The sequence below is a fragment of the Lynx canadensis genome, chromosome C1, assembly GCF_007474595.2.
Source record: "Lynx canadensis isolate LIC74 chromosome C1, mLynCan4.pri.v2, whole genome shotgun sequence".
NCBI lineage: Eukaryota > Metazoa > Chordata > Mammalia > Carnivora > Felidae > Lynx > Lynx canadensis.
This window is the reverse complement of record NC_044310.1, coordinates 170,376,031-170,404,016: the sequence shown is the minus strand read 5'-3', so window position 1 is coordinate 170,404,016 and position 27,986 is coordinate 170,376,031. Positions and strand designations below refer to the sequence as shown.

At 37.6% G+C, this 27,986-nt stretch overlaps 2 protein-coding genes and 1 long non-coding RNA gene across 3 annotated transcripts; 1 reads left to right on the top strand and 2 right to left on the bottom strand.

Annotated features, from left to right (window-relative positions):
* Positions 1–1,420: 1,420 nt before the first annotated feature.
* On the bottom strand, positions 1,421–3,918 carry TIGD1 (tigger transposable element derived 1). Its single transcript, XM_032594116.1, has one exon. The coding sequence runs from the start codon at positions 3,200–3,202 to the stop codon at positions 1,421–1,423; it is 1,782 nt and encodes a 593-aa protein (XP_032450007.1). The 5' UTR covers positions 3,203–3,918.
* Positions 3,919–4,010: 92 nt separating this feature from the next.
* On the bottom strand, positions 4,011–22,005 carry DUSP19 (dual specificity phosphatase 19). The gene is made up of 4 exons (XM_030324582.1): positions 21,618–22,005; positions 15,659–15,705; positions 7,599–7,751; positions 4,011–4,358 (listed from the first exon to the last, which is right to left on the bottom strand). Exons 1-4 carry the CDS (start codon positions 21,841–21,843, stop codon positions 4,119–4,121), a joined length of 666 nt encoding a protein of 221 aa, XP_030180442.1. The 5' UTR covers positions 21,844–22,005; the 3' UTR covers positions 4,011–4,118.
* On the top strand, positions 8,957–15,800 carry LOC116738280. Its single transcript, XR_004344024.1, has 3 exons — positions 8,957–9,579; positions 9,920–9,966; positions 15,674–15,800. It is a non-coding gene; the product is annotated as an uncharacterized LOC116738280 (long non-coding RNA).
* Positions 22,006–27,986: the final 5,981 nt, after the last annotated feature.

Genomic DNA, 27,986 nt, shown 5'->3' with positions numbered 1-27,986 from the left:
AATATGCATTTGCACCATAACCAGATAACTATAGGCAACAACTAAGCACACAAACCAGAGGCATAAATAATATACTATCTGTTATGAACAAGTTCTAGTCAAGGCTTCACAACATTTAATGGCTGAAAACTAAGGAACACCTAGCAAAAGAAAATGTATTTAAATAAATGCTTTCATGTGAAAAGAAAAGGTTCACTTAGCAAACCCTCAGCAATACTGACCATAAAGACAACATTACAGATCAGTCTCATACTTCAGGAGGATTCTGTCTCCTTGGCCTGCCTCAAAGAGCTCACTGTAAGTTGATTACATTTATGCTGCTTCTCAACAGAAGCAAAGTTCATAGCTTTGCATGTAATGGCATCTTGCCAGGCTACAAGCAATCTCAAAACATAATTTGTATTTATCATTTCTACTCTTTGATCATGACAGCATAAGAAAGACTGCCTTCTCAAATGCACAAATGTACTCAATGTGCACTTTCCAACTTACACCTAGGAATGTCCTTGCTCTCTGTAATGTGTTACTGAAGAAGAGCTCAAGACTTTGTTAATAAAATCTAGATGTCAATGAAATTTTCCAAGTCATGAAAGGCTATTTGAAAGCTATTAGATAAATTCTATCTTACTTATTATAATTAATTTTAAGTACACTTTATTCTGAATAATTCAAAGAATATCTTTAAGCAAATTTATAATGTACAGAGTTCAGCCTTGCCAATATGGAGAATTAAAAAAAAAAAAGAAAAAGAAAAAGAAAACCACTACGCCTCTGACCAGAGATAAAATTGTACATGATTTTAGGCTTTCTAACAAAATACTTAAAATTTCTTACAAAACCATAACTCTTCTTTCCTTAAAAATACGTTCTCTAGAATACCAAACTGGAAAACAAATTTGAACAATTACACCTAAAAAATGATCTTTCAGTGTAAAACATTTTCTCACAGACCCAAGGATACCAAAAATTATGACATGTAACCCAAAACAGAAGGCTAAGATATAAAAAACATACCGTAAAAGACTTGATCACCTGAAGAACCATTAGGTCACAATCATGTAAGAGAGAACATCTATACAAAAGTTTTAAAAAGAAAAAAAATAAATACAGGCAATAGAATTAAGTTAAAAATAAAAATGAAAAGTAGATACATTTTCATAAAAGGACATAAAAACTTTGTGAACACTGTAACCTCTATAGAAATACAGGCATACCCCAGAGATATTGTGGGTTCAGTTCCAGACCACTATAATAAAGCAAATGTTGCAATAGTGAGTCAAATGAATTTTGTGGTTTGCCAGTGCATATAAAGATTATGTTTACACCATACAGCAGTCTATTTAAAGTGTGCAATAGCATTGTCTAAAAAAACAATGTACATACCTTAATTTAAAAATACAGTATTTATTGCTAAAAAATGCTAACCATCATCTGAGCTTTTAGCAAACCGTAATTTTTTTGCTGGTGGAGGGTCTTGCCTTGATGTTGATGGTTGCTGACTGATCAGGGTGGTGGTTGCTGAAGGTTGGGGTGGCTGTGGCAATTTCTTAAAGTAAGACAATAATGAAATTTGCCGCATTGATGGACTCTTCCTTTCACGAACAATTTCTCTGTAGCATGCGATACTGTTTGATAGCATTTTACCCACAGTAGAACTTCTTTCAAAATTAGAGTCAATTCTCTCAAACCCTGCTGCTGCTTTATCAACCAAGTTTATGTAATATTCTAAATCCTTCGTTGTCATTTCAACAATCTTTACATCATCTTCACCAGGAGTAGATTCCATCTCAAGAAACCACTTTCTTTGCTCATCCATAGGAAGTAATTCCTCATCCATTACAGTTTTATCATGAGATTGCAACAATTCAGTCACATCTTCAGGCTCCACTTCTAATTCTAATTCTTTGGCTATTTTTACCACATCTGCAGTTACTTCATCCACTGAAGTCTTAAACCCTTCAAAGTCATCCATGAGGGATGGAATCAACTTCTTCCAAACTCCTGTTAGTGTTGATATTTTGACCTCTTCCCATGAATCACGAATGTTCTTAATGGCATCTAGAATGGTGAATCCTTTCCAGAAGGTTTTCAATTTACTTTGCCCAGATCCATCAGAGGAATCACTATCTATGGCAGCTATAGCCTTACGAAATGTATTTCTTAAATAATAAGACTTGAAAGTTGAAATGACTCCTTGACCCATGGGCTGGAGAATAGATGTTGAGTTAGCAGGCATGAAAACAACATTAATCTCGTTGTACATCTCCATCAGAGCTCTTGGGTGACCAGGCGCATTGTCAATGAGCAATAATATTTTGAAAGGAATCTTTTTTTCTGAACAGTAGTTCTCAACTGTGGGCTTAAAATATTCAGTAAACCATGTGGTAAACAGATGTGCTGTCATGCAGGCTCTGTTGTTCCATTTATAGAGGACAGGCAGGGTAGATTTAGCATAATTCTTAAGGGCCCTAGGATTTTCAGAATGATAAATGAGCATTGGCTTCAACTTAAAGTCACCAGCTGCATTAGCCCCTAACAGGAGAGTCAGCCTGTCCTTTGAAGCTTTGAAGCCAGGCATTGACTTCTCTTCTCTAGCTATGAAAGTCCTAGATGGCATCTTCTTCCAATATAAGGCTGTTTCATCTACATTGAAAATCTGTTGTTTAGTGTAGCCACCTTCGTTAATGATCTTAGATAGATCTTCTGGATAACTTGCTGCAGTTTCTACATCAGTATTTGCCACTTCACCTTGTACTTTTATGTTACAGAGACGGCTTCTTTCCTTAAACCTCATGAACCAACCTCTGCTAGCTTCAAACTTTTCTTCTGCAGCTTCCTCACCTCTCTCAGCCTTCATAGAATTGAAGAGAGTTAAGGCCTTGCTCTGGATTAGGCTCTGGCTCAAGGGAATGTTGTGGGTGGTTTGATCTTCTATCCAGACCACTAAAACTTTCTCCATATCCGCAATAAGGCTGTTTCGCTTTCTTATCATTCGCGTGTTCACTGGAGTACCACTTTTAATTTCTTTCAAGAACTTATCCTTTGCATTTACAACCTGGCTAACAGTTTGGCGCAAGAGGCCTAGTTTCCGACCTATCTCCGCTTTCGACATGCCTTCCTCACTAAGCTTAATCATTTCTAGCTTTTGATTTAAAGTGAGAGACATGCGACTCTTCCTTTCACTTGAGCACTTAGAGGCCATTGTAGGATTATTAAGTGGCCTAATTTCAATATTGTTGTGTCGCAGGAAATAGGGAGGCCCAAGAAGGAGAGATGGGGGAAGGGCCAACTGGTAGAACAGTTACGTCACATGCAGTATTTATCAATTAAGTTCACCATATTACAGAGGCATGGTTCATGGCACCCCCCAAACAATTACAACAGTAACATCAAAGATCACTGATCACAGATCACCATAAATACAATTATAATGAACAAATTTGAAACATTGTGAGATTTACCAAAATGCAATACGGAGATACAAAGTGAGCAAATGCTGCTGGGAAAATGGTACCCAAAGACTTCTTTGATGCAGGATTACCACTCTCGATTTCTAAAATACAAATCATCTGCAAAGCACAATAAAGTGAAGCGCAATAAAACGAAGTATGCCAATATTGTGTCAACCTTCGGATTTTGGTTATCTCTTTTGGGAGGTTTAAGATATTAGTTTTTAATCCCAAATTCTTTACATAGAAATTTACCTCCCTCTGAAATAGTAAGTCAAGTAGCACTTCAAGTTTTTCCCTTCATGGAAGTGATTGCTGGCATAGAAAAATACTAAAAGTCTTCATCAACTGATTTAATCTTTTCATGCTCTAATAAAGATTTCAAATGTAAACCTTTTTCTTCTACAGAAACCAATTATTGGTAATACATTATTTCCTCTTAGCAAATCAAAGAGGCATCCAATCCCACATTATAATACCAAGGAAAACATGACATGATTTAAAAACATATTTGTACACTAGCTCAAGACAATCAATTAACCTCCACTTCCACTTGAAAAATGCAAGACAAAAGGAAGTTTTTACTAGTCTACTCTTCAAAAATGGGGACAGGTGGCTGTGGGGGCCAGTTCAGAAATTACAGTTGTCCATTATCTGCTGGAATGTAACTCATGAACTGTCACCCTTTTCTAATTCCTGTATGTTGTCACACTCATTGCTTTCCTTGCCCTCTTGGTATGTACGAAGCTGCTCCATGAAGCCCGCATTTGGACATATGGAAGGCCTTGCATTTTTCACCAAAGAAAAAGCACTGATGAACGAGATTTCTTCAGAATTCATCAGGAAACCTATTACAATTGCAGCAGCCCTGGAAACTCCTGCATTACAATGAACAAGAACCACGCCATCCTGCAATAAAAATCAATCAAAAACCTTCATTATTCACCTAGAAAGTTGTTAAATCAGTTGCACATTCTTATACTACTTGAAATTATAAAATAAAAATATTCATTTTATCAATTTGTTTGATTCAACATATTCAATTACCAAAATACAATTCATTGTGAGCAATGAATGGAATAATCAATCAATTTTAGGCACATAGCGGATATTCCATAAATGTTTGCTAAGAAAATAAATTAATTTTGTTCTGCTAAGAAGGAAGTGTTCTCTTAAAAATTTGAATCACCATTTTGCCACGGGCAGACAGGAATTGTGTGACAGTGTACCTGTTTTATCAAGTGTTCTGTGTTCTCATGCTGTTAGGAGTAGCTTTTCAACTAGATTGCAAGCTCCTTGAGGGAAGCACTATGTATCCTTCATATCTTCTCAGAATAAGTAATTAATATTTGTTGGCAGATTAACTGAGCCAAGTGTAGGTCTTTTTTAAGTGAGTCTTCTGATATATAAAAAAATTTCTCAAACTGCTAACAGTAGTTATGTCTAAATGATTTAAGTAGGGCGAATTTCTACTTATCTGTATTTTCCAATTTTTCTACAGTGACATACCTTATTTACATCATGTCTTGAAATCCCATCTTATAAAATGAGTAATAAAGTAAACATGGAATATCAAATAACACATTTTCATATTAACAAACAAAACCTTTTACACCTTAAAAAAAGGGGGAAAGACAAGTAAATTTTCATAAAAGAACTCCTGAGGCTATAGAAGTTACCCTGCTACTTTCCTCTCATGTGTATTTCTGTTACTTAAGGCATATACCTAACAAATGATGTTGGGGTCAGAGATAGAGGAAGACAGAGAAACCAAACAACAGGGTTTTACAACTACAGAATGAGGAAGGGCATGGGGAAATAGAAGAGATTCCATTTGGCAGCTGTGTATAAAAAGATAAAACAAGAAACTATGGCCTAGAAAGGTAGTTTTGAAATACGCAATTCATTGAGTAATCACATTTAATAAAACCTGCACATACAACAGACAAGGTTATGAAAAGATCTCTTCCAGAAAAAAAAAATGAAGAAAATTCAAGAATGCTAATGCTGAAACTAAAAAGTATTACTCTAAACAGTAAAGAATTTTCAGGGTAAGCAAATATTGGCTGAGGTTACAACTGCGGTGTAAGATATGACGCTTGAGAGATTGGAACAAATTGTGGAATTCTAATACATCTTGTAGCAGAAACATTTTAGGTACCTCCTCAGATTCTCTTAGTGTTATCTCATGGGCCCCAAGTTTGCTCCATCTCAGCCTCCACTTCTGTGGAACCACCCCCTTAGGCCTAATGAGTTTTGCTTGCCTAAGAAGGCCTGGCTCTTCCCTATTATGGTCTCTGCATAGACAAGTACACCCCAAGTTCTGGATTCTCTCGCTGCTTCTGAACTTGGATGAAAAGTTACACCACAGGCCACTGAATTTGGCTTCAAGGCAGCTGCTGGAGGAGTGCTGTAACCTGGAACTGTGGGATTAGTTACCATCCCATGGGTAAACTTTTCCCCAGGGGAAAACAGGAGCTGACAGAGAGCCAGGCAGATAAATTCTCTCTTCTTTCCCTCCCAAAGTCTATACTGAGGTACAGTTCCTTTGTGCTCCCTGCCTGGAGATGCCTTAAGTGGTAAAGCAGGTACACATGCTGAGCACGCAGCTATTTCACCGTCAGCTCAACTGTGCGGCTGTGCTCAGTAGGGTGAACACACCATCTCGTGCTGCTTCCCATCAGTCCCTGAATCGATTCCCGTTCTTCCCACTTTCACCACCCATGGATTCTCTCAAATGAAGCATCAGCTACTAATCTTTGTCTCAGGTTCTATTTTTTTAGGAAACCCAAGCAAAGGACCCTTTTAATTAACTATTACCCTTTTCACATTTTACTTGCAACATGTACGTATCTTTTAATGATGAATATCAATATGGATTATGCCTAAATTTTTCTTTTACCATTTAAGGCCTATCTCACATCGCCTTAGAGAAGCAGCTAATACAGAAACATTATCATTTTTATTTCTGACACTATCAACTGACACACTGGAATGTTATCATCTAGACCCTATAAAATCTTTCATAAGAGAAAACACTGGCCAATATTAGAGCTTGAATTAGAAAACCTCTTTGTTTTCTTTAATCTAAATATCCACTATTAAACAAAGCTGAAAGGTAGAGGTGAATAGTTCTACATTTTTCAGACAATCTAAAGGAAAGTACCTAGAACAGTACTGGGCACGTAAGGCATTCATTAAATATTACTAAATAAAAGGAAGGGAGAGAGACGGAGAAATGAGAGGAGAAAGGTAGAAGGGAAATCATTAGCCAGAATTCAATTAAGCTGGATTCTAATGTTCATGTCATTAATTGTTAGGTCTTCTAGGAGAATAAACTTTTCTAAGTGCTTCTACATTCCCATCTATTTACCTCACATAAATTTTGTAAGAATTGTATACTAACTAAAAATGGTGTCATTTCAAGGTATAATTACTGGTAACAGCTAACTTAGAAGCCCAGTTTGACCTGGATCTATTACCAATGTTGAAGTATTATATTATCTGTTGGTCTTTTAAAGTCAGAGAACCAACGGACAGCTTCTGATCAGCATTTTCACACAATCTCAGTAAAGCAATACATTTAGTCCTGGAGTACCCTATAATTTTCTATTGTTAAAAATGCATAGATTCACTATCCCTATCACAGCCATAAAAATGAATGCATATTAATCTTCATAAATACACTAAAAGGACAATACTCGTATCTATCCCATACGGCAGGTGGTTATAAACCATCAAAGGAAATCTAAGTAAACATAAACACAGGAAAATTCAGTAAATGGAGAATTTTATCTCCTAACATTTCTCAGGAAGCCCTAGGAAGATGATATATTAAGGTTAAAAGTGAGTAACTCATTGAGTGACTCCTGGCTGGCTCAGTCAGTAGAGCATGTGACTTTTGATCTCAGGATCATGAGTTCAAGCCCCATGTTGGGCATTGAGATTACTAAAAAAATAAAAAATAAGTTATCTCATTGAGAAAAAAATATCAGAGAACTAAATAGCTGTAAGAGTTAAAAGATTGTTGGAGGGGAAATTTCATAATGGTTCTCTATGTATTAATCAGAAAAAGAATAAAGCTTAGATAATGGACCTGTATTTTAAAATTGCTGTCTTTGAAGAACTGTGGATCAAAATAAAACTTACCTTCATTTTTGCTTGTTCAATAAATTCAAAACATTCTGGAAAATAAGACAGGATATTGGTTTCAGGCAGATCCAATATAGAAATACTCTTATATATAAAGTCACTGAGGAAAGTATTTTCAACTCCATATGCAACATTGAGAATATGTGTCACCTTAAAGGGGAAAAAAAAAAAAGATGATTTTTAAAAATTCTCTAATGAATTAAAATTAGGTTAATTAAAAAGAGAATGAGATGTTGAGATTTGTAATAAGAATAAACAAACAATTTAAGCATGACTCACTTGAATAATACTTCCTACCGGAAGCTTCCTCTGACTGCCTCATCCCTCACCAGAAGTGCTAATTCTCTACACTCTCACAGCACCCTCTACTTGCCCTAATTATAGCTCTTACCACTTTGACATTATTTGTCTCCCTCATGGTACTAGAAACTCCATGAGGGGAGGAACCATGTTTGGCTTCTTCAGTATTATGAGTAAGCACTGTGTGTGAGCAATGACCTTAGCACAAAAAGTACTTAAAATATTTGTTGGATAAATCAATGAATATGCATATAAAAAACTTGATTAAGGGAAGTACATCAATAACACAGACTTCTTTTTCAATAATTATTTTCCGATTTTCCTTCATATTCTTTAGTAGTATGACGGTTCTCAAGTGTGGCTGCACATTAGAATCACCCAGTTAACTTTTAAAATGTCAGTGCCACGGGGCCTCAAACCTAGAGACTCCAATGAATTAGTCTGGTTGAAAGGATGGTCATTTCTTTCAAATGGTCCACAAAAGCAACCTTCTACCCCATCTATGCATTTGAGCTCCTTTCCTACAGTCTACCAAGCATATGGAAGGGGCCATGTGGAAGGTTAATTAAAAGAATCCAAAAGTTAAATGGATCAAGAAAATAGGGCACTGTTTCTTGTCATGACATGCCTCACCATATTCTCTTTCTTAGCATGGGCGTTCGGTTTTACCTGATCTCAGTATTTTCATGTATTTCACACGTATTTTATTTTTAATTTTTAAACTTTTTAAAGGTTTATTTATTTAGGGGTGCCTGGGTGGCTCAGTCGGTTGGGCGGCCAACTTCGGCTCAGGGCATGATCTTGCGGTCCGTGAGTTCAAGCCCCGCATCGGGCTCTGTGCTGACAGCTCGGAGCCTGGAGCCTGTTTCGGATTCTGTGTCTCCCTCTCTCTGACCCTCCCCTGTTCATGCTCTGTCTCTCCCTGTCTCAAAAATAAATAAAACGTTAAAAAAATTTTTTTAAGTTTATTTATTTAAATAAGCTCTACACCCAAAGTGGGGCTCAAACTCACAATACTGAGATCAAGAGCCGCACATTCCACCAACTGAGCCAGCCAGGTGCCCCTTACGCACTTTAGAGTATCTTCCAGCTCTGCCTCTCTTGCCTCCACTACCCTCATAGACATGGCTCTGGCAGTGCCCCACCTCTCCACCTAGTACAGCTAACTAGATTGAGGCAGACACCAGACTTAAACAACACTGATCAAATTGTTTTCAGAAATTTAAAGTAGGTACACAAGACAGCTGAATGGTCTGCAAACTTGAGAGGTCTAAGATAGCCGCTTTCTATTATGTGCCCAAAGAAGCTGAAGAATTTCTGCTCCTAAATAAGAACAGAGTAGATACCTGTGCAGAAAGGGGCCATGATGCCAGCAGCAGAGAGGGACCATCTTGGAGAGCCTTCTATTCTCTAGCACAGCCAGTCTCTGCCCTCAGATTCCAGAGATTTCCCCCTAAATTACTATACACACATTCTCTTTTCTTGCTAGGGTTTCTGTGCCTCCCAACCCAAAGAGCATTGATTAAAACATTCCAGGAGCTAGGCCCCATGAAGACGGAGCCACAGGCCATTCATTTACTGACCTAACTGCCTTGTAGAAGACAGACAACAGAAAAAACCTCAAATATCTACTCAAGAGACATTCTTATATAGAGATGAGATGGGAGAAACTAGAAAGGTAAGAACATTTTTAGAAGATAAAGTCTGAAATGTCCTTCTGCTTTCCCCAGTGAAGTCTTGTCTATGTCAACTCACTCATTGCCAGTGTACTTCTGACCAGGATTATATGATTCTGCCCTGGATAATATATACAATATATATAAATACAATATATATATTGTATCTATATATACAATGTGCATATATATACAATTTATATATATAAATTTATATATAAAATTTATATATATATAAATTGTGTGTATATATATATATATATACACACACAGATACACACACACACACACACAATATAAGATATATATAACTTATTACCTATTACCTATGTATCTTCACAGGATTATGGAGAAAACCAAATGAGAATCTTAGGAAAACCTCTTGAAAGGTAAAAGTGCTTTACAAATATTATGGATTACCAATGCCTGGGTAGTTTAGCTGTTGGGAAGTGCAATTTATATGTGTATTGACTGGGCCTGATAGAAAAGAATTGTACTGAATCACAGGTGGTGGTGGTGATGGGGACCCAGCCTAAAACCCTTTCTAGTAATTAAGCATACTTCCAAAATGTAGGTATGGAGGTCCTAACAATGGTTGCCCTTGGGATGCCCTTTGTAATAGGGATAATAAGAAAAACCACTTTACTGCAAACCTAATGTATGCTAGGCCTATAAGTTATCTCACCTAATCCTCACATATAGGCATTATTATTTCTAATTTTAGTAAACTTACATATTGTGAACTGGTTCAAAAATCAGAACATTATAAAAAAGAAACGAGGTTTTGCTCTCACCCTGTCCCTATCTACTCCGTTTTCTCCTACCTTAATGGTAACCACCTTTGTTGGCGTCTTGTATATTCTTTTAGAGCATCTTCAGGCAAATTTGTTTATTCCCTTTCCTACACAAAGACAACACCTTGGGTTCTCCTCTCATTTAAATATGTGCTCAACTGCTGGTGGGAATGCAAACTGGTGCAGCCACTCTGGAAAACAGTATGGAGGTTCCTCAAAAAATTAAATATATAACTATCCTACGACCCAGGAATTGCACTACTAGTTATTTACCCAAGGGATACAGGTGTGCTATTTTGAAGGGGTACACGCACCCCAATGTTTATAGCAGCGCTACCTACAATAGCCAAAGTATGGAAAGAGGTCAAATGTCCATCTACTGATGAATGGATAAAGAAGATGTGGTATGTGTATGTACACACACACACAATGGAGTATTACTCAGCAATCAAAAAGAATGAAATCTTGCCATTTGCAACTACATGGATCGAACTAAAGGGTATTATGCTAAGCAAAATTAGTCAGAGAAAGAAAAATATCATGACTTCACTCATATGTGGAATTTAAGATACAAAACAGATGAACATAAGGGAAGGGAAGCAAAAATAATATGAAAACAGAAAGGGGGGCAAAACATAAACTCTTAAATATAGAGAATAAACTGGGGGTTGTTGGAGGCGTTGTAGGTGAGGAAATGGGCTTAATGGGTAAGGGGCATTAAGGAAGACACTTGTTGGGATGAGCACTGGATGTTATACATAGGGAATGAATCACTGGAATCCACTCCTGCAATCATTATTGCACTATATGCTATCTATGCTATCTATAGATATAGATAGATATAGATAGATAGATATAGATATTGATATGTAAGTAAGGGTTGCCTGGGTGGCTCAGTCGGTTAAGCATCCGACTTCAGCTCAGGTCATGATCTCACGGTTAGTGAGTTCAAGCCCTGCGTCAGGCTCTGTGCTGACAGCTCAGAGTCTGGAGCCTGCTTCAGATTCTGTGTCTCCCTCTCTCTCTGTTCCTCCCCCACTCACACTCAGTCTCACTGTCTCTCAAAAATAAAGAATAAGTGGGGCGCCTGGGTGGCGCAGTCGGTTAAGCGTCCGACTTCAGCCAGGTCACGATCTCGCGGTCCGTGAGTTCGAGCCCCGCGTCGGGCTCTGGGCTGATGGCTCAGAGCCTGGAGCCTGTTTCCGATTCTGTGTCTCCCTCTCTCTCTGCCCCTCCCCCGTTCATGCTCTGTCTCTCTCTGTCCCAAAAATAAATAAACGTTGAAAAAAAAATTAAAAAAAAAATAAAGAATAAGAAAAATTAAAAATAAATAAATAAAATAAGAAATGTCCTGGAATTTTTTTTTAGATTAGTATAAACTCTTTTTTTTGGTGTTCTTTTTTATAGCTATATAGTTCTGTAGTGTGAGTGTACTATTATTTAACCAATTCCCTATCTATGAACATGTGAGTTTTTGTCAATGATTTGCTGTTAATAAACAATGAAACAATAAGTAACTTGGAACATTTTATGTTTCAGTTTTCTATCTTCCATAGTACTTTGTTGGACACACACCAAGCACTTGGGTACCTTATTAACAAAGCAACTATTATTACTATATCTAAACATTAAAATGAAATTCCTAATGAAATTTCTGAAATGATCTTCAAAAGAATTTCTATTAATTATAGCACTTAAGTCTTAGAATAATATGCCTTTGAAATGTGCCACGCATTTAAATCAATAATCATGTTTTGTAGAGTCACTAAATTTTTCAATAAACCCTCTATTCAGCTGGTCAGTTTACCTTAGGAGGATCTTTTAAACACCTGCTTGCTTCACATCGCCAGATGAAAGTGAATTTGAACTAGTGTATCATAAAAGGGGATAGATAATGAAACATTTGCCAATGAATAAATTTTATCATTTTTTCTAGTTTCCATTTTTTCTCTGAGAAGTATTAATTTGCTAGTGTAAACAAGACTCTGAAACTTGTCCTACTTATGTTAAAATATTGATCTAAGATGGATGCTATTAGGAAACACAGTACTTCTCATATCCTTATGCAATTCCAGGCTATTATCTCTTCTTGTCAGCCAGTTATTATTATAACTGTTACTGCAACTGCCTTGTAACTACTCTCCCCATCTTTAGTTTATGCTACACTCCGATCTATTTTCCACATGGCCTCTACCAAGCAACCTTTCTAAACTGCAAATTTGATCCTGTTACTTCCCTGGGTAAAGACTTTCACATACTTTTGGATAAAGTCCAACAGTTTACCCAGGCTTACATGTATTTTTGTGATCTGATTCATGCTTACATCCCTGGCCTTGTTTCTTGGTATCCTTCTTTGTCACTCTCTATTCCAGGGTTACTGAACTTTTTTTCCGTCTCTGAAAGCATCAGCCTTTCTCTTCTGGGGCTGCACACAAACCACTTCTCTTATCTGAACACTTTTCTGTCTGCTCCCTCCCCACCCCATTCAGAGCAAACTTCAATATCACTTCCTTCATCACTTCCCTGACCTTGCAATCCCCTACCCAACCCAACTCAATCCAAACATGAAGGGCATCATCTCACATGCTCTCCAGTAGCACCTGCATTTCCCCATCAAAGCACATTATACCCTGGACTGAAGGTGCTTATTTGTTGTTCTCTCCTCTACCCTCTGCTCCAGAAGCTTCATGTTAATAAGCCACAGCAATTCCATGATACCAAAACACTGCTGGACAAAATAGAGGGCTAAAATAAGTAATAAATCACATCAGTTGTGTGGGAAGGGTGGGGGAAGATGGGATTGGGGAAGAAGTGGTATTTGAGTTGGGACTCAGGCATGGGTGTGTCTTGGATGAGAAGAGAAGAGAGGAAAGTCCATCCCACACAAAGGAAGTACATAAGCAGAGGCAAGAAAACATGCCTCAAAGTCAGGTTCGTGAGGGTCCATGAAGGGAGACTGAGAGAATATAAAATTGGAAAGATGAATTATAAATCCATATATTTAATTAGGTATAATAATTTTTGCAACTTTATTAAAATGACAGCAAGAATGTTACCAATTAAATTCTGAAATGGACTAATAGTTTCCTAAATAAATGTAACAATTTTGCAATCCCTATCAAAATAACACCAGCATTCTTCACAGAGCTAGAACAAACAATCCTAAAATTTGTATGGAACCAGAAAAGACCCCAAATAGCCAAAGCAATCTTGAAAAATAAAACCACAGCAGGAGGCATCACAATCCTGGACTTCAAGCTGTATTACAAAGATGTAATCAAGACAGTATGGTACTGGGGCGCCTGGGTGGCTCAGTCGGTTGGGCGGCCGACTTCAGCTCAGGTCACGATCTCGCGGTCCGTGGGTTCGAGCCCCGCGTCGGGCTCTGTGCTGACAGCTCAGAGCCTGGAGCCTGTTCCAGATTCTGTGTCTCCCTCTCTCTGACCCTCCCCCGTTCATGCTCTGTCTCTCTCTGTCTCAAAAAAAAATAAATAAACGTTAAAAAAAAAAAAAAAAAAGACAGTATGGTACTGGCACAAAAACAGGCACTCAGGTCAATGGAACAGAAGAGAGAACCAAGAAATGGATCCACAAACGTATGGTCAACTTATCTTTGACAAAGCAGGAAAGAATATCCAATGGAATAAAGACAGTCTTTTCAGCAAGTGGTGCTGGGAAACCTGGACAGCAACATGCAGAAGAACGAACCTGGACCACTTTCTTACACCATACACAAAAATAAACTCAAAATGGATGAAAGACCTAAACATAAGACAAGAAGCCATCAAAATCCTAGAGAAGAGGTGTGCTTGGGTGGCTCAGCCAGTTAAGTGTCTGACTTCGGCTCAGGTTGTGATCTCACATGAGATCATGTGGGCTTGACTTCGAGCCCCGTTGTTGGGCTCTGTGCTGACAGTTCCAAGCCTAAAGCCTGCTTCAGATCCTGTGTCTCCCTCTCTCTCTGCCCCTCCCCTGCTTGCACTGTCTCTGTCTCTCTCTCTCAAAAGTAAATAAAAAATACTAATTTTCATAAAAATTTTTAAAAATCCTAGATGAGAAAGCAGGCAAAAACCTCTTTGACCTCAGCTGCAGCAACTTCTTACTCAACACGTCTCTGGAGGCAAGGGAAACAAAAGCAAAAATGAACTATACTGGGACCTCATCAAAATAAAAAGCTTCTGCACAGTGAAAGAAACAATCAGCAAAACTAAAAGGCAACCGATGGAATGCAAGAAGATATTTGCAAATGACATCATCAGATAAAGGGTTAGTATCCAAAATCTATAAAAAACTTATCCAACTCAACACCCAGAAAACAAATAATCCATTGAAGAATTGGAAAAAGACATGAATAGACACTTCTCCAAAGAAGACATCCAGATGGCCAACTGACACATGAAAAAATGCTCAACATCACTCATCATCAGGGAAATGCACATCAAAACCACAATGAGCTACCACCTCACACCTGTCAGAACGGCTAACCATAACAACTCAGGCAACAACAGATGTTGGCGAGGATGTGGAGAAAGAGGATCTCCTTTGCACTGCTGGTGGGAATGCAAACTGGTGCAGCCACTCTGGAAAACAGTATGGAGGTTCCTTGAAAAATTAAAAATAGAACAACCCTACGACCCAGCAATTGCACTAGTAGGTGTGTATCTAAGGGATACAGGTATCCTGTTTCAAAGGGGCACATGAACTCCAACGTTTACAGCAGCACTATTGACCATAACCAAAGTATGGAAGGAGCCCAAATGTCCATCTACGGATGAAAGGATAAAGAAGATGTGGTATATATATATATATATAATGGAGTATTACTCAGCTATCAAAAAGAATGAAATCTTGCCATTTGCAACTATGTGGATGGAACTGGAGGGTATTATGCTAAGCTAAATTAGTCAAAGAAAGATAAATATCATATGACTTCATTCATGTGAGAAATTTAAGATACAAAACAGATGAACATAAGGGAAGGGAAGCAAAAATAATACAAAAACAGGGAGGGGACAAAACAGAAGAGACTCATAAATATGGAGAACAACAGAGGGTTACTAGAGGAGTAGTGGGAGGGGGCATGGGCTAAATGGGTAAAGGCATTAAGGAATCTACTCCTGAAATCATTGTTGCACTATATGCTAACTTGGGATGTAAATTTAGAAAATAATAATAATTATTTTTAAAAAATTTAATATATTCAAAAAAAATTAAATTCAAATAAAAAAAACAAATGTAACAATTAAAATATTTTCTATACATGGCTGCAGACCTGAAGCATTTTTACCTTGTGCTTTTTCAGGGTATCCAGATCGTGAGCAGCATCTTGTGACCCTATAAGAAATAAATCATATCACCTTCAACATGAAAATAATCATCCGGACTTTTAATATAATTTTTGCAGGAATTCTATTAGTTATTCATTTATTTTAAAAAATACAACTCGGAGAGTACCTGGATGGCTCAGTCAGTTGAATGTCTGACTCTTGATTTCGGCTCAGATCATGATCCCAGGGTCATGGGATTGAGCCATGTGTCAGGTTCCGTGCTCAGCGTGGAGCCTGCTTAAGATTCTCATTCTATCTCTCAATAAATAAGCAAATAAATAATTTTTAAAAATAAAAATAAAAATGGGGCACCGGGGTGGCTCAGTCAGTTGAGCCCGACTTCAGCTCAGATCATGGTGCTGCGGTTTTTTAGTTCAAGTACCATATCAGCCTTGCTGCTGTCAGCACAGAGCCTGCTTTGGATCCTCTGTCTCCCTCTCTCTGCCCCTTCCCCACTTGCGTGCTCTCTCTCTCTCAAAAATAAACAAACATTATTTAAAAAAAAAAAAGATTCTCTCTCTTCCTCTGTCCCTCTCCTCGGCTCATGCTCATTCATTCTTTCTAAGATAAAAAATATATAAATAAAATAAAAAATAAAAAATAAAAAATGCAACTTGGGAGGACCTAATTCCAACTTTCTAAAAGACAATTTGGAACTACTCATTAAAAAATATTCATCTTGTATATATCTCATACTCTGAAATCTCACTTCGAACAATTTCTTGCAAGCCCTGGATGTTGCAAAGGTTAGCCATCAGGATGTTCATTGTAGTATTGTTTATAATACAAAAAAAAAAAACTCCAAACCCTCAAAACGAGTAAAAAACAACAAAAAGCCTAATAATAGGGGTTGGGTTAAATAAAATATGATACTATTATGTAGTTAAATACATACACCCATTAAAATGAAAATGCTCAGGCACCTGGCTGGCTCATTGGTAAAGCATGTGACTCTTGTAGTCATGAGTTTGAGCCCCACGCTGAGAGCAGAGTTTACTTAAAACAAACAAACAAACAAACAAGAATGTAGAAGAATATTTATGGCATGGAAATATATTCTCAACATATTAGGTGATAATACTATTATATTACAAAACACCATCATCCATTTCTGTGAAAACAAAAAATACATATATGCCTAAAAATGAACAGGAAGGATATAGAACAAAATGTTGATGGTGGGATTACAGGTGATTTTCTTCTTTACACTCATTTGTATTTTTACACTACATATCTATTTCTTTAAAAAAGATTTTTTAATATTTATTTATTTTGAGAGTCAGAGAGAGAGCAGGGGAGGGGCAGAGAGATCTGTGCTGTCAGAGCAGAGCCCAACATGGGGCTCAAACCCAAGAACCATGAGATCATGACCTGAGCCAAAATCAAGAGTCAGATGCTTAACCAACTAAGCCACTGAGGCACCCCAATATCTACTACTTTTGTAACTTAAAAAAGATGTAAAAAAACACCCACAAAATGACTCTGGTTTAGGAATATCTAATAGCTTAGAGCAAACACTGCTGGGTTTATAGATTCCACCCACATTCCCTGCACCAATAGGGCTATCCCCTTTTACAGCTTCTTCCTGTTAAAGTTGGCTCCCCATATCTACCAAACTTGGAAAATGACTCTAGCTAATAACCAAGTTTAAACATGAGATTATTAGTTAAAATAAAGTGAGTTACACAATTGAAAAATATAGGGCATTTCTTTTTTAAAGATTTCAAGTATGTTACTTTTCTAGATTAGGATCCATTTCCATAAACAATGTTTTTCTTACCTTACCTATCTGGGGAATCTGCCAGCTTCTGTTATGTGATTTTAGGTAGCTGAAAAGCCAGCAAATCCACTGGTTGGCCAATATTCCCCTGGTAATTGGTAATCAGAAACTCGCGGGCTCCTTACTGAGCCTACATTTAACTTTATACTTAAAAGTTAGCCTATGAAAATATTAATATCTGTTAAAGCTGGATGGTGGATATGCAGCTGTTATATTATTGTCTGTAATTTTCTACACATTTGAAATACTTAAATTAAAAAAATAATTTCTCAATTTTCTGCAGGAAGTCCTAACCACCTCCAGGGGAAAAATGGCTTCAAATAAATTAAATACATATCATCTTTTAAATAATAATTAATTCCACTCTGCCTATTTCTTACAATAGCAAAAAAAAAAAAAATGAATAAATGAAATTCTTTCTTCGAACCCTAAACCATCATCATTACACTTATCAAAGCTGGATACTTAGATCATTTCCATTGAACACCATACACCAAACAGAACAGGTTGATTATATATTTCAGAATTAGCTACCCCATTTTGAAAGTCCCTTCCAGAATATGAACCATATTGAAACAAATTTAGTATTCTTGAAGCCAAAAAAAAAAAAAAAATACAACTTCTGTGCTCTGCCTTTTCAAATAATAAAATTATATTAGTGTTAATAGTGTGGGGAAACAATTTTAGTTAGCATAAATGGATTTCAGGTAATTGGCTTGTGTGTTTCATCTAATACTTAGTATTACAGTTCAAGTTAATTCTCTCTAAATTCTAGATATAAACATCAGCTTTCCTCCAATTTAAAGTTGTTGATTTGTGTTACAGTCCTGTGGTAAACTCTTATTGGAAAAACACATGGTTAAAAGAAATAAGCACTGTAAATCATATATTATGATAATGTGTTACTTAAACCTTTGTTTTAAAAAAGTAGAATGTTGGGGCGCCTGGGTGGCGCAGTCGGTTAAGCGTCCGACTTCAGCCAGGTCACGATCTCGCGGTCCGTGAGTTCGAGCCCCGCGTCAGGCTCTGGGCTGATGGCTCGGAGCCTGGAGCCTGTTTCCGATTCTGTGTCTCCCTCTCTCTCTGCCCCTCCCCCGTTCATGCTCTGTTTCTCTCTGTCCCAAAAATAAATAAAGAAAAAAAAAAAAAAAGTTTAAAAAAGTAGAATGTTATCCTTTTATGCATATCTTAATTTTTAAAAACAAATACAAATTTTAAGAATTTTATTATTATAAAAGTGGCTACATGAATCATAATTATGTTAAAACTCACAGAAGTCAAAAAAAAAAAAACAAAAAACCTCACAGCACTGAATACCAAGTCAACTTTACTATAGGATAGTTTTGAAAATAATTAAAAAGTTGAATAAGAAACAACAAAGAGAGCCAATAACAACAATTTACAGTTATTTTACCTTGATATTTACAAGCCACTAATATTCATTATTTGGCCAAGGATTATTATGGGAATATAAAGATGAGGTAACTAATTTAGAAAGGATATATATTACATGCTATTGGAGTTGGGACTTCTAACAAGTTCAGTGTTTTGCAATCATAATATATGTATCATAAAAAATAGCTACTTAAGATCTCCAAAATCCTGTTTCTGTTTAAAAGATTCTTTTAGTGAAAATACTAAATATTGTATAAATTCTGATGTAGTATGTCTTAATTTATAAACCACTATTTTCATCATCACAAAAACCAACCAAAAGAAAAAGCATTATTATTGAAAAAGGAAATAAATGATATTCAAAAGAGAAATGTTTTATTTGAGAAAATTTGTAGGAGTGAACATTCATAAATGAATAGAAACAAGAGCATAAATTACTATGAGGATGAGATAACAATATTTATGGAAGAACTGTACAAAATAAAGAGCTATGCAAGTTTAATGTATTATCCACCTCCGAAGAATATTGGGCTTCCTAAATATCAGAAATTTCCATAACCTTATAAAGGACCCTAAGATTTTCACCTAGAATTAAAGAGAAGGGTAGGGACTTCTTAACAGAATGTATACAACAAATAATATGTGTACCTTTTAACTATCCAAGAGAAATGGAATTTTCTACTTTTAAAAATTAAGTTGGTTTTAAGAAAAGTCCTAGTGATTTTGTTGTAAAAATATAATTTGCAAATCCTAGGACATAAATGCTCAATAAGACCTTTTTCGTCAAACTGTTAGATCAAGGGCCTACATAAGATTTTTGGAATGCGGAAGCTGGTTTGAATTTATGAGCTAACTGAAAAAGATTATAGTTCCCCAACAACAAAAAAAGTTAATTTCATATAGTGCTGTGTGGGAGCTATGATGCTTGAAGAAATAAAGAAAGCTCTTTGAAGCAACATAGAACCAAACCCCATGTCCAGAGAGAAACCTAGTCTGGTCAGACACAACCACTGCATCATTCATGTGGAAGAATTTAAGATGTAATCGTCCATGGGTCCCTCAGGAATAAGGCACTTGTTACTAGGCCGAAAAAGGTCCATCTACCTCTCACAGGAAAGGTGGTTGTACCTGACAAAAATATCCCATTTCCTGGCCCAAAGAGGAGACCATATTAAGGACTAGTTTCAGAAGTCTCTCCCAGAACTCTCCCAGGATTGTAGGAAGGGTTCCAACGCCAATCTGAGAACACTACCTTGATCAGCTCACTCTGGATAAGTCTAGATTAAAAAATCACAAAGTTTGTGAGAGTGAAATATTTTAAAATTCTACCACAGGTATTTTAAACCATTGGTACTACGATGGAAGGCAAATAACTGAAAAATGTACCTGAGCATATTTTCTTTCCTAGACATGGTGTGCAAGTCCTGAGTGAACCTTTCAGACTTGCTAAAAATGATCCCTTAATTTTTCACTGGGCTTCAGAAACTAGTTGGAGATACTTATTTGAAGTTAAAGATAGCTCATGCAGCAATTCATGTAATCATAACACAATAACAAATCCTATGTATACTGCCATTAGTTTGTTTCAAAAACTTCACAACCTCAGGACAGCCCTATGAGAGAAACAGATACCTTTACTTCAGTTTTACAGATGGTTTCTTGGAAGACCAGAGAGAATAAATGACTTGGGCTAGTTCATCTATTAAGAGGTAGAGCAGGACTGAAAACCTGGACTCTCCGGGGCAATCTATATGATGATGTAGAGCAGGAGTGGATCAGACTTGAGCCTGATGCCCAGCTCTGTTATTTACTAGGTATGTCACCTTGTGGAAGTTACTTAACCATTGTTAAATCCAGTTCCCACCTGTAAAATGGAGCTGATAATCCCTAATTCAGAGAGTTTTTAAAAGGAGATGCCGTGTGCACTAGTAGTAGTACCTAGCTATTTCTGACTCCCAGTACAGTGCTCCTTCTACTCAAGAATGGCTTGGCTGTATCAATACTGGGAAATGGTTAATCTTTTCAAGTCTTAATTTCTGCATTCCTAAATGAACACCTACTTGAACACACTGCTGATTTTTTTTTTTTTAAAGAATACCGTAACATATCCTTCCAAGCTAGCAAATTTGTGTTTTCATAACTGTGCTTCATTTGCTATTTGTGGACCATGCTTTGTATGGGGAAACAATATTCTCCATCATACAAGAAAGCATAAAACTATCAGGCTCATAGCTATAAATAAAAACAGAATTTCCCCATAACACTCCAAAAACAGGCACATAGATTAATATGGCTACAGGAGCCATGCACTCCATATGACAATCACTTGGCTATTTCAAGTAATTAACTTGTCTATAACCTTAACAACCTTGCCACTTGTAGTTTTACCTAATTAAAACATTCTGTTTAATTTGATGATTTTAAGGCTATGTTCATTTATAATCCAAGAAAATACAACATTAACATGCTGCCCTCCAGAGAAGTAAAAAAACAGGATGAAAGCTTTTCTAAAATCCAGATACCAGGTGCCATGTGCTACCAGAATCTATGCTTCTTGTGGATGATTGTGGTGCAGAAACATCACTGGCCAGCTAATGGATGTTCCAGATCTAAAAAAGGAAACATTTCAACTTTTCAGCAGGATAGCGGATAGAACAGAATATTACACATGGCGGGGTGGGGGGAATGAGAAAGTAATACGGCTAAAAAGAATCAACGAGATAGTGGCAAATCGATATACTCACCAAGGAGCAACCAAGGCTTAATAACACCAACATGCAGGTCCGAGCTAAGGTCCTGCACATAACCACAACTACCCCCACTGCTCGGCTCTACTTCTTCCACAACATGAATTCTGGCATCTTTCCATGTTTCTATAATTTTCTTTCCAGTTAGCGTTGTCACCCTGGTACATTGCTTCCTGAGATTATTCCGGGAGAACGCTTTAATTTCCTGGTTAAGGGAGTGCATTACATGAGCAGTGGCTAGAAACAATACAAGCAAATCTAGCCAACGGTGGAAAAGGCCAAACTGCTCGTCCCTTAGCGCTCAGAGAAAAAATAGAGCCGCAGGTGTGCAACCCTGTCCAGGTAACAGCAGCCACACACTGCAGACAAAGACCTCCGGGTCCGTTTTCCCCAGCACCGGCAAGTAAGGTGAAGTTTGATTGGCCTTTGAGAAACGGGCCCCGATTGGATGCTGTTTCTTCTTCCGGTCAGCCGAAAATTAGCATTACTTCTACCGTCTCAAGGAATTCGCTAAGAGATTTCTTACTGTTGCTTTTTAAATCTAGCTTTATTTTTCACGTAAAATGGTAAAATAGAAGACTTAGTTGGAGAGACGTCTGATATTTCCTCGCTATTTGAAAGCAGGGATTTTCCTGCTGTGTTTGGTGTCACTTGTGATAGTGACCATGAACAAAAAGGGCTGATATAGGTATTGCTCCTGCTTTAGCGAAGGGGCGAAATCATAGTGCAAACAGTTCTACTTCGCATAGCTTCTCTTGTCTGTCTGGATGTCTCTCAGAAGTAACTTTTCACTTATGTCTTGCACATTTTATGCTATCACTGCTAAGAAAAACGTTTGCTGCATAAGAACTGTTGTATTGAGAGGAGCTTAAGATATGTTTTCCAATTTTTCCCCTGTTTTCACCATCAGTAGAACCTTTATGCAGTGGATATGCATTCTTTGTAAATAAAGCATTTCCTCAAGTCTTCCATTCATAGTTTCCAAAAAAAACCGGGCATGCAAACATAAATTTACAAAACAGATCAATTACGAAATGGTGATTCTGTTTTCAAAAGGATGGTTTGTTTTGCAAAAGAAATCCCAAGAATACTTTAAATAGGAATTTTCCTTATCCCACTTAAAATGCATTATCCCACTTAAAATGCAATTTTAAGTGGCCTTACACACAATGTATTTACACATGTGTAAAGAAGTTGCACTTAATGAAAACTTCTCTAACACTGCATATCAAACTTTTTGTTGTTTTGAATTTTTCTGATGTAGAATTAAAATAAACCAAATCTCCCTGTTGAAGAGTGAGCTATAAGCCCAGGCTATCTACAAGACACCCTAAAATGAAGAACTGAAAGCAATGATTTGCACCATTTAAACAATCATAGGTTCATTAAAATCAACTCTAACCACACATTATTCTGTATGTTTATTATACAATGATAAAAGAACTATCAACGCTTGAGCACTTCCTACTTGTTAGGAACTGTGCTTGCAAGCAGTTTTCAGATTCTCACTGTTATCTATCGGTGCTTAATGATGCTTTACACACATTATCCCTTTGATCTCACCACAAGCCTATTATGAATATTAAAATCATCTACATTTTACAACTAAGCAAACTCAGGTGCAGAGAGAGCAAATAACATATCCTACACTTCACAGCTCCTAAGTTTATAATTACAAATAAAACCTACGTTTGTTTTAGTCCAATGCGTTAGCTCTTATTTTCTTTGGAACAGTGCCCTGCTCCCCCAAAATTATAGTTAACAAATACTTATTGAGTATCTGCTATGTGCCAGGCACTGTCACAGTCACTGGGGATATAGCAATGAATAAAAACAAAGTCCCCTCTTTCTTGGAACTTATATCCAGGTGGAGAGAGCAGATGGACAGGCAATATATAAATATATAACCATGTTAGGTCATGATTTAAGTGCTAAAAAGAAAAATTGAGTAAAATAAGGGAACACAGGAAAAGGGCAATGTGCTACGTGCTATGAGTTGGTAAGAGAAGGCCTCTCTGATAAAGTGAAATTTGAGCAGAGACTTGAATAAAGTTCAAGAGCCAGCCCCTCCCAGCCGTCTGGGAGATGAACTTTGCGAATGGAAGAAACAGCAAGTGCTGAGACAGAAGTGTAGTGGTGGGAGGAAGGAGATGGAGACGTTCAAGAAACTTACAGGTGGCTAACGTGGCTTTGGGGGTGAGTGAAGGGAAGAGCGGTAAGAGATGAGTTCAAAGGAAAAATGATAAAGACTTTGGGTTTTATTCTGAGTGAGATAGGAAGCCACTGGAGGGAAATGGGTAGAGACGTGGTAGATCCTGTGCTGTGCTACCTGGATCCCCCTTCCGTGAATGCCTGTTGTCTGGGTGTGCTTTTGGCTGAAAGTCAACAATGCCTTCGGGACTGCCTCAGCTTCAGAGACCTCCTTGCCTTCGGTTGTGCCTTTCACAGAACAGACCACATCCCTGTCCATGATGAGGGAGCATAAAGGTCTGGCATCTTAGCCCAATTTGAAACAACTCTGAAGGGCACTGTAGCTCTACAGGCCAACATGTATTTGGCCAAGACTGTCAGTGGGCACGCATAACCTTTGTACTTCTCTGTCCAGTCCTGATCCTTCCCTTCCCTTCCACAAATGTTGATACCAAGGGCAATCCTTAAAAAAGTCTTGCATGCTGGAACTCCACCCCAGTCTGCTTCCAGGCAAGTAACATGATACTATGCTTATGCTGCAGAAGGATCTTTCTAGCTTCTTTGAGGAGAGGGGGTAAAATGGCAGCAAGGAGATGTGTTAGGAGACTACTGCAAACATCCACATGAGAGAAGATGGCTGTTTGGGCTAGAATAACAGCGGAGGGAGAGGGAACAGTCAGGTTCTAGATATATATGAGAATCAAGCCAAGAGAATTTATGACCAGATTAATGTGGAGGAGACTAGGATAATTACAAGGATTTTTGGCCTGAGCAACTAAAGAGGTGATTTTCCATTTACCAAGAAAGGGGTGATGTGGAGATGAAAGGTTCAGTTGGGGATGTGTTAAACTTAATATGCCTATGAATCAACCAAGTAGATATGTCAAGTGGGCAGCTGAACTATATGAATCTGGACTTCATAGGAAAGATCTCTGCAAGGCGTGTACATTTTGGAGTAATCAGCTTAAAGATGCCTTTTAAAGCCACAAGACTAGATAAGATCTAGTAAGGAAGAGTGACAGAGAAGCCTCACCCCTCATTCACAGGTGAGGAAGAGGAGGAAGATCCAGCAAAGAAGACTAAGAAGGAGAGGCCCAGAAGATAGGAGGGAAAAGAGAGAGAGAAGTCAGAGAGTACAAATAAAGTGTCTCAAGGAGGACAGGGTGATCAACTGTTACATGCTGCTGATCGTGTTGATTAAGATGTAGAGTGAGCACTGCTACTGGATGTAAAGACCTCCTTAGCAGGAACAGATGCTATGTCCCAGCACTATATGAACGGTATCCGATTCAATCCTCATGACAACCCAATGAGGTAGGTAATATCTACTGCAGTTTTAAAGAGAAGGACATTAAATTGAGAACTGAAGGACCTTGCCTTTGGTCACAGAGTTTGGGTTTGTTTGTTAGATTCTAATAACAAGGATGAACACAGTTCCATCTTACTCAAAAGCCCGTGCTCTTTACACCACATCATTCTATAGAAGATGGGTAGAATCATTGGCTACACATTGATAGCTCCAGTCTCTGATGATAGTTCTGTAAGATTAATATGCTTGCAGTAGCGTTGGACACTAAGACACTGATTCTATTCACTGACTCTATCCAACTCAACCCTTCATTTTACAGAACAACCAAGGTCCAGAGAAGGAAACTGATTTGTCTAATAGCACATCACTTGTGATTCCAGGTCCCTTGACTCAAATTTTACTGCTTGTTCTATTTCAGTTTATGGTTTTCCAAAAAGTCCTTTAAGGTCAAAACTCCTTCCCACATAGCTAGTCTGGATGCAGAGGGACTGGGAGAAGCACCACTCTCTCAGGCCTGGAGAATTGGCAGAAGAGAAAGAAGAGGCAAAAGATTATGAGACCCAGTCAGAGGGAGAGGGCAGCATTCCTTCCATGCAGGAAGCATTGCCTATCCTGGGACATGACTGGTAAGGGGTTATCCTGAAAGATGGGCACATCCTTACAGGGGCTAAGAGGCCCTGGGCTGGGCCAAAGGGGAAAGTGTGAAGTGAATACACCCTGGAATATATTCCCATGACCCCCATATAGTTTCTCTCTTCTAACAGATTTAGAGTATTTATGCCAAGTACTAGGTATTTTCTTTTTTTTTTTTAATTTTTTTTTATTTTACTTTTGAGAGAGAGAGACAGAGCGTGAGCAGGGGAGGAGCAGAGAGAGTGGGAGACACAGGATCCGAAGCAGTCTCCAGGCTCTGAGCTGTCAGCCCAGAGCCCGATGCGGGGCTCGAACCCACAAACCATGAGATCGTTACCTGAGCTTAAGTCGGAGGCTTAACTGACTGAGCCACCCAGGCGCCCCTTCTTTGTTTTTTAATATGCAAAAATATTATTTTTTAAAAAGCTAGAGAATAAAGGTTATATACAAAAGGGACCTGAAATCTTTAAGCTGATTCTAAAAATGAAATGAGTAGAAAATCTGTGGTGAAACCAGAACATTCCACCCCTGTTTTGGAAAAGGGCTATTATACAACATTCAGTCAGGTGAGGATGGATTAGTAGAGAGGTATCTATATATACATTTTCAAATCATTTTTGCTTCTGCAGAATCATCCAGATCTTCCCAAGACTGAATGGGCAATCCTGTGGCTTAATTCCTTTTCCATAGTCCCAACAAGGCCACATGACATTCAACTCTTGATGAGCCACTTACAACAGCAGTTCCTTAAGCGCCAACACAACAGGTGGGGCAGATTTCCCTATGAGAAACTGGCCAACTACAGCAAAGTATCAAAACGGACAAAGTCCTTCTTTCCTCTTCCTTCTGATTATTATACCAGTTATTTTCCAAGCATTATCTCTAATCATCACAAAAATCCCACCTTTAGATAAAGTAAGTAAAATGCAAAGACTTGGTAAGCAGTGGATCCAGTATTTGATCTCAGGTCTGTTAGATCCCAGTGCCCACTTTCATTCGCTACATTACACATTCAGACATACGACATGATAAAATCATCATGGGAATATATAATCTTAATTCAGATATGGCTGGCATGGCTGAAAACATTGATGAATGATAAAAAAAAATCTACTTTGCATTACAATTTTGGGCTCAATTCTGCACTTCATTGAGAATATGCAGACATAGGCTGAAATAAATACAGAGAAAAACCAAACTTCTATCATGATTATGGCACTGTTCCTTGTGCGTACTTTTTAAAGATATTTTTTAAAAATTAGTTTAATTAAGGGCACCTGAGTGGCTCACTTGGTTGAGCGTGGGCTCTTGGTTTCCGCTCAGGTCATGATCTCACATTTCATGGATTTGAGCCCTGCATAGGGCTCTGCACTGATGATGCCAATCCTGCTTGGGATTCTTTCTCTCCCCTTCTCTCTGCCCCTGCCCCGCCCCAACTCTCTTTGTCTTTCAAAATAAGTAAATAAACTTTAAATATAGTAGTTTAATTAAAATAAATTTGAATGCAAATTCCTTTATGAATACAATTCCTCTTATATGTTACTAGAATATTTTGATTACAAAACATTTTTTGTTTATATGTGCATGGCTATAGTGATAACACAAAAAGAAGCAATAAAAACAGAAGCAGAAACTTTCTACATTTCCTACCATATACAATCTTCATGTCTGTAATGATAGTTAAGGATCTCACATGGTCCAAAGTAAGTGAGATCTTCTCAAAGCCTGGAGAAAGAGAGTTTAAGATATAATTTAGAACTTTAGAGTTCAATTCTTTGTAATAAACATTTTTTTTAAAAGTGGGATTCACATACTTGTCTAATTCTTTATCTTTTCTACCTCCCCTCAAAAAACAAATGATTTTTATTTTAATTTTTGAAATTAGTAACATGCTAGGTATATGGGTTATCTTTATTGCAGCCACTTTTGTGGTTCAAAACCATATAACTAGGAAAGAAATCAACCAACAAGCATTTATGGCATATCTGCAATGAGCCTATTACTTCTTCAAGTGCTGTAAAAGTAAAAAAAAAAAAAATGGTATTTGATTGCAGTTAATATACTATTGCTTATAATACACACCATTATTTTGTTTACCACCAGGAGAGAATAATAATGCCAGTTAAACTATTACAATGTGTGGGGTGCCTGCATGGCTCACTCAGTTAAGTGTCTGATTCTTGATTTGGGCTCAGGTCATGATCTCAGGGTTTGTGAGATCGAGATCGATCCCT